The sequence below is a fragment of the Oncorhynchus masou genome, chromosome 7 (genome assembly GCF_036934945.1).
Source record: "Oncorhynchus masou masou isolate Uvic2021 chromosome 7, UVic_Omas_1.1, whole genome shotgun sequence".
NCBI classification, from domain to species: Eukaryota; Metazoa; Chordata; class Actinopteri; order Salmoniformes; family Salmonidae; genus Oncorhynchus; species Oncorhynchus masou.
Window position 1 is genome coordinate 20,821,213 of NC_088218.1, and position 11,869 is coordinate 20,833,081.

Consider the following 11,869-nt stretch of genomic DNA (forward strand, 5'->3'; position numbering starts at 1 on the left):
AGGGAAGATTGAGAAATTAAATCATCTAACCTGGAACAACAATCTCAGTAATGGGTGCAATAATTCCAACTACTAACAGATTGTATTAGTTTTGAAAAATATATGTTATTTATCTGGAACAACTATCTCTGTAACGTGCAATAAGTCCAACTACAGTACTAACAGATTGGGTAAGTGTATCTTTGTGTAGCATAACATTAATCAACTAATCAATGTAAATGCAAAAAACACAGATCTAAAAAAAATATATTCTAAAAATCAACCTGCAATAAAGCATGCTGGGAAATATGACAATGATAGGCATGGTTTTGAGTGTTTTACTCTAAACAGAGTAGAAATGAAACAATCACACTTAACTCTGGTCATTAACATCAATACTGATGTTCTTTTACACCACTGAGTGTTAAGTTTATTTAACTCCTGAACTAGAAATATTACAGTGACAAACCAACACTAGGTAAAACTGGCCAATTTGCTCTGTACCATACAATACACTGTTGGTTCACTCTTTCCCCCTATCTATTCTTCCACTCTCCGCTCAATAAAATCACAGAAAATACTCATTTGAAAGACAGAAATCATGGCAAAGATTTCAACTATGTGAGCACTGTATATGTACAATGATTAAGGGAATGGTTGCACATATCACATGCACACATAATCCAATATAGGTACAGTATAAAACATTCTCACACAAATGTTTACTTTTCAGATTACTCTCATTCCTAATGTTAGTTTAAAAACTGAGATAAACAGTCATGCTCAGGCACTGTTCAATAGAAAGAAAACAATTGAAAGAAAAAAAGATTACTCAGATTCAGAAGGGTTCTTTGTTGAACTCTTCTTGCTTGTAAATAATCCTTATTTTCTTCCAAAAATAGCTGTTAGGATGAAAAAGGTTCTAGGTAGAACTCTTTTACTTACAAAGAACCCCCGTCTTCCAAAAATAGTTATTCGGATCAAAACGGTTCTTGGTCGAACCCTATCCCTCTGCAAAGAACCCTTTAGTGGCCCTTTTCGCTAGGAGTGTCGGTCTTATACTATGCTCTGTCAAACACCATATGTCCATGATGCTCCACCCAATGGGAATAGACACGGGCCAGAATTGAGTGATCTCCAACAACCCACCCGGGACATGGACAACAAAGGGCGATGACGATAGCATATTCCACTTTCTATCATGTGATCACGTGGAACACTCGCCTGGGGAGCGAAGCAACAACTCAAGAACCCCTTTACAACTTGCTAGTCAGAGCACTTTATCGGCATGTGGAATAAAACTATTGGATTCCTTAGGACTGGAGGACGTTGGCTGTAGCATATGACTAATGGGAGGAAAGCACAAGGAGCTAAGCTGACGTAGATGCTGCATCGGGCCTGTTGAGAGATCCTCCACAAGTTCCATTTTTAACAAGCACACCCACAGAGTGCCAACTCTGCCCTCTCTGTTGTCCAAATGGGTGCTAACTGTCACACGATTCATTCCACAGAGGAGGAGAGAGACACTGTTTTTTTTTCTTTCCTCGTGATAGTCCGTTCACAATGATTTACCCAGACATCAACATTTAGTATGTTTACATGCACGTTAATAATTCAAACTGATATAATGGATTATGGCAGAAGGCCGAGTATGGATTTAGTCAGGTCATAATCGAAGTAAGCAAACGCTGGATTTCTTAGAAACCTTTACATTTATGAGGACATGCAAACACCATAATCATAGTTCCAGCAGTTTATTTGATCTGTGCATGTGCTAGCACCAGCAGCGCTAGCCTCCCTCTTTTGTGCAATTGAAGTGAGTTCGGGGGGAAAAAAATCACATACTCAGGCTTCCAGAAGTGACATGGTCGCTGTGGTAGAACGTTTATCTTGATTGACGATTTTATAGCATTTATCAAAGTCCCATCAGGTAGCCTGATTTCAGATGTGTCCATTTAAACAGGATTATTAGGGAAATCAGAGCATGTAAATGTTTCAATGAACTATTATGTGAATATGAGTATTCACAATAATTATATTATTGTGTGCCTTTAAACTTACTCGTTGTAGCCTGGATTAATCAAATGTGTTTGTTTAAAAAACATTTAAATTCTCTATTCCAGAGTCAATTTCGAGATCCACATTAAAATGTCTGTCTCACAAAAATGGGAAATTCGTTTACTACCTCCCACCATTTCATTATCAGGTCAATCTCCAAGCGCCTAATTCCTTTATCAGGCCTGCTTCTGAATTATGCTCCTCAATGTGTATGAAAGCCATAGAGAACAGAGAAAAAAACATCACATGGGTGGAATTTTACAGGAATTCAGACTCCAATTAAAGACTATCTACTGTACACACAGCACAGGCACATACCCACACAAAAACCCTGATGAGCAAACACACAGAAAAACACACACAGAAGTGCATAAACACACACACGTCCTTATGACACAAACACTGCTCCCTTATACCAGCTCATCAGTATGGCCTAAGAATTCTAATCTTGGCAACGACAATAGGCTATTTCCACCCATACATAGCAGCAAAATATGCAATTTCATTTTTAAAGTCTGTCCCTGTGAGGGTAAACAATCTCCATATTATGGTCATGAGTCTTGCATGAAATCACATTGTCACATATTGAGCTTCTGCTAAAATCCATCTTCAATACACAGTTAAGTGTGTGTGTGTGCTTGCGTGCGTGCGTGCAGGTGTACGTGTGTGTGTGTGTGCGTGTGTGCGTGTGTGTGTGTGTGTGTGTGTGTGTGTGTGTGTGTGTGTGTGTGTGTGTGTGTGTGTGTGTGTGTGTGTGTGTGTGTGTGTGTGTGTGTGTGTGTGTGTGTGTGTGTGTGTGTGTGTGTGTGTGTGTGTGTGTGTGTGTGTGTGTGAGAGACCGTGTCCGTGTGTGTGTGTGATCCTGCATGGTTTCAAGGAAAATAAACGACAGCCTATCCAGTCAGCACACCAAACAAAATAAACCGTAATCCGTTGCCACATTGACATCAATTTAGCAGCACCTTCTCGCATGTCTACGGCTGTCAACAGCTCTCAAGTCAACTAACAATATCACCCAGTACAGTCGTAACATTCGAGACAAAATAACTGCGGCTACAGTATGCTGCATCATTGGATGTACCATTTATGCATTCCTTTCCTCCCACTCAGAGACAATGACGCACAGAGCTAGGGCAGGGGCTACAGCAAAATGACTTGACACACTCAAGGAAGCAATACATCAACCTGTTGTTTTTTTAGCCAGACATCACGAGGCTGGAGAGTCAATAATGCTATGGTTGCCATTTATCAAACGACAGGGTTGCTGCAGCTTCTGATCAACGGCTGCAGCACTATAACCAAACAAACAAAACGCGAGCCTAATAAGCACAACCGGGCGATCCAGTGGGAGCATGCTTGGAAACAGGGAGACAGGAAAGAGGCACTGACACACACACATACAGTCACTGACATTCTACGCACATACACAACTCTCCCCCCCTTCCTCCTGAACATACAAACACTGTCACTGAGCCTCTATGCACATACACAACTCTCACACTCTCTCTCACACACACACACACACACACACACACACACACACACACACACACACACACACACACACACACACACACACACACACACACACACACACACAACAACACAAACACAAGGTTATGCGATGACAGACAAAAATAGCATCCATTTTGAAAACTGTTGTTGCCGTTTCTTAGTAATCCAGGGCCCTTGCTGGCTTTCAGCACACACTTTTCACTATCTAACAGAATGGATTTTTTTGATACGGCACATTTGATTTATTTGGTTTTATCCCTGCGGAGAGGAACAATCACCAGGTCATGTTTAACAGGAAGTTGTACGAGCAATAGCTCAGCTCAACCTCTCAGTACCACAGGAATGTGGAATATACTTACATGCTTTTATTACTGTCCTTTTCCAGTATAATGTTATAACATATTTCATTACCATATTATATTGCGTTCCATGTCGTCTGGGAAAACTATAGATTGGGGAGACGGGTGAATTAGCATCAGACAACATCCCTTAGGAATCTTTACCACAGATACTTGAGAAATAGGCTGCTTTCTTAATCACACTAAATGTTCTCTAAACTGCATTATGTCGAAGGTCAAAATGTCAAATGGAAATTAGGAGTTACCCTTGCTTTGAATAATAAATTCTAGTTTCTTTCTGGATACCCAGGAAAACCATTGAAAGGTGATAAATCAGGGTAAAAACACGTCCTCGCATCGTGAACCTGTTTGCAAAATGAGAAATAGTATCAGACATATTGATTCAAATAATACAATAAAAAAAACATAAATTACAATCGGTGAGAATAACACCCCCCCCCCGCCCCCCCCCAAATAAATACAAAAAAAAAAAACGTAGACCTGTAATTACAGAGGTGAGGGACAAGAAATCTTAATGTGTTGATGAACATTTGAGCGCTTTTACATGCCTGGAGGAATTCCATTAACTATCATGATTAAAGCAATCATCAGACTCATTGGTGCCTGTCAGATCTCATCTCTGCCTTCTCAATTACCCAAATCTCCTTGAACTCAATTGCTCACATCATCATGACGCTGTGGCAGAGCGTCCTCCTCACATGTCCTCTCGGCCCTGCACTGCAGCACAACAGGTTTACAGCAGAGATGTTCCCTCCTTTGGCCCCTCCAAATGAGCTAAGTGAACGAATCCAGGGAGGCGAATTAAACCATTGTGCCGTTCCACATGGAGTCCCACAGAGGACCCCATTGGCTTATTAAAAGCATTATTTGTCAGCTTGGAGGCTCTCACGTCAACCTCCTGCAGTGAGACATGGCTAATTCATTCATCCATTAGCCAGGATTCGGCTACCCTGCTCAGGGTCATGGCAACATTTGGGCTGGCTTCTGGCTTGAAAATAGGAGCATGAACCCCCGCCCCCCCCACCACCAGGTTCACTTAACAAATGAGATGGGTATATTATGAAATCACAAAGAGGCACATGTTAGTGTAAAGACACGCAATTGCGTACATACACACGAACACCGAACACGCGTCCCTATACTAACGCCATAATTTGATTCACACCTGAAATACATTTTTTCCCAAGCAACTGCAGCTCAGGAGTAAAGCAACTAGGTCAGATTCTCAGTATTGGCTAATAACACACACACAGCAACATGCAGCTTTTGCTGAGGGTGCCGGAAGTAAAATGTTTAGATTTTGTGTCACTTCCCAAATGAGTTACACTGGCACATAATTTACCCCAAAACTGTCAACAGCCTAGGTTACATCTCTTCAGCCCATGACAGGGCCTCTACCGTTAGCCTGTGGACACTTGGCTATGATTCACCTCTTGTGACGCCTATGACATATCGACAGATACACTGAGTTTCGGGCCCTTCTGTTCTCTAAAATGCTGCCTTCATTTTAGGCTGCTATAAAAAGGCTCACATGCACCCCTTCTGGAATAGGGCCCTGGAGTCTTGAAAGGAATACTTTCATATGTATTTTTTGGTGCCTGTGATGTAAAGTGTTTTTAACCCTATCAGAAGATGATCAGCACAAATGTTGATGCCTGCAGTTGGAAGCACTATGATTATGAGGGCACTCACACAGGATCATTGATTTAAGCATATTGATCAAAACCTCATTGACAGACCAACTTCTCTTGAATGGTACGTTACATGCATCTGCCTCTGTGAAGTATCTAACGACAGCCTTTAATTTACCCCACAAGAACGTATATGAACCTGACATCATATTTATTGATGACATTAACATATTTTGGTCAATATAGTGCAATAAGTGCAAAGCAATTGAAACAAATGAAATTGATGAGGGAAAGAGAATTGCGAATGCTTGTATAAAAATAGGTGTTACATTAAAAGATCAGTATTACACAACATAATTATTACTTCAATTATTATTCATGAATTTGATAACATACCAAGAATACATATTAAGAATGAACGCACGTATTCATTTTTAATAGTAATCGTCCTAATGACAGCTGTTTAACAGGCCCACTTGCCTTACAAATCCAAAAAGTGCAGAAAGCATACAAGGACACCATTTTTTCTTCTTCATTAAATGACGCAGTCTTTCTTTAACATTGGGGGTGTGCCACCTTTTAAAAAAAAAAACTTTTAAAAAGCCACTTTTACAATGCCGAGCTACAGTAAATGATATGGAACTACAAAACATAAAGGTTTACAGAGGATCCTGGAATTATGACACAGGTAGTATTGATGAAGAATCAAAAGTTTGGAAAACACATGGCAGATTACTCCAATAAATACTTACTTACAGACTAAAAGCAGAGAATTGTCCTGCGCAGTTTGATGGAGACACTGCCGTACAGTGTTCTTTCGTCAGAAGGTGATTTATAAACGTTTTTTTGTGATTCACAATATATGTATGGTTATATTCCTGAAAATGTGGTCGGGTAAGGTTACCTGTACACTTACATATATGTGTATTCAATCTTCACCATATAAAAATAGATTCTAAATCACCAGTTAAGTAGAACAACTTGTATGTTCGTCCAGTTAGGTTCAGAGAGAGACTTTCAGTTCCTGCGATGTCATGTAATTAAGAAATAAGAATAATAGAGTTTGGCACACCCCGTTTAATGCTTATTTTGTTGATGTGTCGTGCCAAGGCACCCTCAATATTGAGTCAGTACTTTTAAGGGGGGAAATCCTTCATATATGGACAAATCTGTTGCTCAAAACTGACTGAAAGTGGTCTGTTTCTCAAGAACTTCGAGGTAGTCCGGCTCGACTTGAAGTTTCGCTTTTAGTTCCAAATATTCATTTCTGTTGGGCTCCACGTATACAGTACTTGGCGCTGTGCCATAAAGCACTGTTTCTCGTATCCTCTCTGGGTGTAAGAACTGGCGTCTAACATCAAAGTTTGGGTTGTACGTGTACGAGACAGGGCCAGTGTACTTGTATTCTAGACTGTTACCGGAGGGGGATTGGTTGTCCGCCTCTATGATGCCCCTGAAGAAGTGCTCAGCATTCTGTGCAGGGGAGGGGTCCTCGCGAGGCTCAATAGTGCTCACGCTATAAGTGGGACTCCTCATGTTGCTGTTCCTCTCCTCATCCACATCACTTCTATAAGTCACCTTCAATTCATGGAGGTCGCGGTAATCCTCAACTGTGTTGCCTTCCCTGGACCTGTAAATGGGATTTTTGCACATGTGGCCCATAGGGTGAGGGATGTACTCATACACGTGTCCTGCGGGGGCTTTGACTTTGGGGACGGTTCGGTTGTTACTGTAAAGGCTGTACTGCAAGTTAAATGAGCTCACGTCAGAGTTGTTGGTGCTGGTGCGGTCGCTCTGGGACTTTTTGCGCTTTTTCACCACGACCACAAACAGCCCTGCCGCCACAAAGACGGACATGATGAACACGAGCAGCAGGCTGAGGATGAGGACAGAGAGAGGGACGACGCTGCTAGTGGGGTTAGATCTCTGGTAGGTCTCTGTGGTGGTGGCTCTGTCCGGCAGAGGCTCGTCAGAGGGGGGCACTGTTGAGACGACTACGTCAGAGTAATCTGGACACAGCTGTTCAGACTGAATGGAACGCATGTCAATCCCGCTGTGCCGTTTGGGGGACTCGCATTTAACCTCATTAACAACGGTGCCTGCACTGAGCTGTTCGAGCCATATCTTCATGCCGACGACGTCACATGAGCAATCCCACGGGTTCTCAATCAGATCTATCTGCAACAGCAATTTTAACTGATCTAACACACCGCTTACAGGCAGGTTTTGGAAATGGTTACTGCGGAGATTAAGTCTAGAGAGGGACAGCCCAGTAAAGATTCCCCCTGGTAAGGTTTTCAGAAGGTTATTGTTGAGGAAAAGCAGCTGAAGGTTTGGCACAAACCGGAAAGTGCCCCCTACAATCTCTTGGATTTTGTTGTATTCTAAGTAGAGATACTGCAAACTCTGCAGGCCAAAAAACATCTCTGCTGTAAGCCTGTCGATTAGATTACCATTTAAATACAGCCTACGCAGGTTGGTTAAATCCCCAAAAGCTCTGTCTTGGATGAGGGATATCCTATTGTTTCCTAGGTGAAGCAAATCCAATCCGGTAGCCTCCAAGAAATCCGATCTGCGTACCACAGGAATGTAATTCCCCGTGAGGTACATTTTTTTGGGATTGTATGGCTTGGGCTTCAGGTCAGATATGTTCTCAATCTTTCTCTCCTGGCAGTTGACATTTAGTCCAAGATCAGCAATCTGCAGATTACACGTACAGGTGGTGGGACAGTCCAAAGGCACAGGAGATTTGGTCTGATAAGCAATGATGGGGCCATAGTTGTAAGGGTTAGCCGGAATCCGGGAGGTGGGCTTTGACCTGGTTCGGTTTGAATGACGGGTGCCCTTGGTAGGCCTTGACGACGCCTTGAAAGCATTCGACGAGGTGGCTGAGGCCGTCACCGAAGCTGGAGTGGTTTGGAAATATCCATTGGTGCTGAGTGGGGGAGGGGGGCGCATTTCATATTCAGAGATTGCTCGGCGAGGGCACAGCTCCTGTTTGGAGACCTCGTCCAGGTCTCTGCCATGCAGCCTGAACGGCGTCTCACAGACCACCTCCCCCACTAAAGCTGTGTATGATATGCTCTCCAGCCAAGCTTTCAGGGCGATGAGCTCACATGAGCAATTCCACGGGTTCTCCTCGAGTTGTAATTCCACCACTTTGTCCATGTGCTCCAGGAGCCCAATGTAAGGAAACATTTTCAAACGGTTGCCCCTGAGGTCCAGATGTGTTAAGGGAACATTCCGGAAAATGTTGGTAGGCAGAGCAGAGAGCAAATTGTCATTCAAAATGAGAACTGTGAGCTGATGCAATTTACTCAGGGCATTGGGCTCTATATTGGTGATGTAATTGTAATCAATCTGAAGGTATTCCAAACTCTCCAGGCCGACAAATGTATCATCCCTTAGGACGTCTATCTTGTTGTTGTTCAAGTGCAATCTCTTTAATCCTTGGAGTCCATTGAAAGCACCCGTTTCCACTTCGTCGATAGCATTGTTGCCTAAATGCAATATGGTCGCCCCAGTGTAGTTGATAAAGTCGTTGAGGGACAGTTTCTTTAAGAGGTTCCCTGTCAGCAGAAGGTGGTACATTGAAAAATGCACCGGGCTTATTTCTGTCAGTCTGACGATCCCTCTGTTCTCACAGCTTACCGTCAGTATCCCTTCCTTCTCCTCGCATGTACATAGATTCCTACAGATCTCCCCGTAATTGTCGTACATCTCGACCAGAGTCAGAGATGCTGCGATCAGAAGGATTATTTTCAGTATCCAGATATGCATTTTCGAGGGAGAAGGTGCCCCAGCTCACTGAAGTATGGTGCCAGTATGGGGTGTCATCTAGAAGAGAAAGGCAGGCATTGTCTGTTTAATGAACATCTTGTGTCAAGCGAAACATCCCTGCATGCAGTGGTTACAAAGAGCTATGCACTTGTGGATAGAGACATACTCCACTTTGTAAAGCATTTTAGATAACTCAATGCATATACATATTTGGAGGTTTAGGTGGAAAGGAAAGAGCAGAAATCTGGAGAGAGTTGCAAACACAATATAGTTATGCCAAAAACATTTGTTGCAGCTAAAATGCCACATTCACTACAGTTCCATTATTATGTATTTAGCTACAGCATCATATCTCAACACGAAAAGGAAATAACTCCCCATGCGAAATATTGATGACATGCAGTGCATGTTGGCGAATGTCATGGAAAAGAGTACAGCCTATGCATGTGTTTCTTTGAAAATAGAACAAGCAGGTTGATTATAGCTGCTTTAGGTTGGAGTTGCGGGATTTTGAAAGCTAACGATGCATTCAAATGGCTTGCATACTAAACCGACTACCCATCTGCGACATTTATACAGAATCCATTGCCATTTCAAATATATATATTATATTATATATTCCCCGAAGATTCCAGCAAAGAGTTCATCTTGATACAATGTTTACGTTTAATCTACGGGACCCAGGATTAAAACATACATTTCATGAATGGAATGGAACAACATTCCATTGTTAGTTTAGATTTAAAGATCTATTTTAAACATAGTATACGAGCAACCCTATGGAAAGACCAATATTCTACTCACCCCGCATATCCGACGACTTGCGAATAGTATAAAAACCGCCGGGTATCAATCATTATCATCAGATATCAGGAGATATTTGTTATTAATAAATGATAAATAGGCTAGTCGTGGTCATTATGGGAGGTGTTCATCCTCAATCATGCATGCGTTAGAAATACTGATTGTTACATAGGGATAGTCACAGCCCTTCATCCCTCCGGCGAAAAAAAAGAGACCCAAGTTAATTAAAAGCAAAAACGGATTTGCAAGCATTGCTGAATGTCATGCACAATTTACATCTTGATGTGGAATAAATCATACTATAACAAACGTTTTATATCGCATCCGGTATATGTTGAAGTTGAAGAATTTCTTAATTCTTGTTCAAATAACCTCTCTCTCCCTTTCACTCGCCCCCCCCCCCCCCACTCACAAACGCGCGCGCACCACTCTCACAATCACACATATACACACACACAAACACACACACAAGTTATATCTGTGACAAAATCCACAAAATAGAAAACGCTATCAGCCTAGAGGTCCGATGTTGTGGGTGTAGTCTTCCTAATATGATCATAGAGTTTATGGTAAGCTAATAGGCTATGCTTTTTTTTACGAAAGGACATTTGATTTATACCGATGAAGAGTGTATTGCATTGCATATTTAGTTAGTCTGTAGCCTATGTAGGCCATTTACCAATAATTAATTTAATCAAAATAGGCCTACACTGAACGAATATGAGGCATTGCAATGATTTCATGAATTGCGCATTCATTCATCACATTGAAGGACACTGAGTAGCCCCCAAAAAAGTTATGCAATTTATGTCAATTTATTATATCGACCAGTAAACGCGGATGCATATTATTGCCACTTTAATCAAATCCACCCTTTTCATCGTTTTTAATTTAGATTCAACCAAATTGAATACTGCTGTATGTGGGTAAAGAGCTGTATGGGGGAAAATAATTTGCAGGACCATGGACAGCTCCCCTACTCAAGCAATAGCTTCCCTGAAATGAGCAATAGAGCCATGCATCTCAGACAGAAAATCCGCTGTCCTTACCATGTTGAACCTTGTCAATGCGAAAGCATTCCAACTACCTTCCGCTGTTTACCATCCTGTCTTATGGTAATGTGGAATCTGTGATTTTCTTCCTTTTCCCCGTTGTAAAATCCTCAAAGTAGAGCCACGGCGGTCTTTAGCTCCACATACCAGGCAATGAATTGCACAAACTGTCTCATTCACGCCTGCAACGTGACAATCAGCGCGACAAAAAAACGGGTTCTTGTATTTCTCACAGCGAATCTTGGTCTCTCATTGTGGATTGGAATCAAGGAAAAGTAATACTTTCAAATGGGAAAAGGGGTAATAAACCGAACTGCAAAACATCAGATACATCCATTTTAACCGAGATCTCCCTCTGTAGCACAAGCGCCGGTGAATCCGTGGAAAGGCACGAATCCCTTTGTATCTTGTGAGTGGTACGGCTTGTATTGCGTTGTGAATAGATCTACCCAAGATCCCCCCCAAAAATTCTCAGCGTTGACCGCACAATTTGACTGAATATGTATGCGCATCTTAGATAGTTGACTTTAATTCAACATTGTCTGACGAAATAATATGATGTCCTCCTTATGTCTCTGTGCAATCAGTTATGCGTTTTTTTGTACTGACAATGTTTCAACTGGTGGAACGTGTATCAAGGCTGGCGCAGCATACACAATATGTAAAGTCAATATTAATTTCCATTCGTTGG

At 41.9% G+C, this 11,869-nt stretch overlaps 1 protein-coding gene across 2 annotated transcripts; it reads right to left on the bottom strand.

Annotated features, from left to right (window-relative positions):
• Positions 1-5,747: 5,747 nt before the first annotated feature.
• Positions 5,748-11,519, bottom strand: LOC135543050 (SLIT and NTRK-like protein 5). 2 transcript variants are annotated; one of them, XM_064970153.1, is made up of 2 exons: positions 11,176-11,519; positions 5,748-9,379 (listed from the first exon to the last, which is right to left on the bottom strand). In XM_064970153.1, the coding sequence occupies exon 2, from the start codon at positions 9,320-9,322 to the stop codon at positions 6,719-6,721; it is 2,604 nt and encodes an 867-aa protein (XP_064826225.1). In that variant the 5' UTR covers positions 9,323-9,379; positions 11,176-11,519; the 3' UTR covers positions 5,748-6,718. The 2 variants fall into 2 exon arrangements, with proteins under 2 accessions (XP_064826225.1, XP_064826226.1); XM_064970154.1 differs by lacking the exon at positions 11,176-11,519 and adding an exon at positions 10,127-10,322.
• Between the last annotated feature and the right edge of the window lie 350 nt (positions 11,520-11,869).

What these genes read in the sequence shown, in the direction of transcription:
- LOC135543050 (XM_064970153.1), bottom strand. Translation starts at nt 9,322, where the DNA reads ATGCATATCTGGATACTGAAAATAATCCTTCTGATCGCAGCATCTCTG.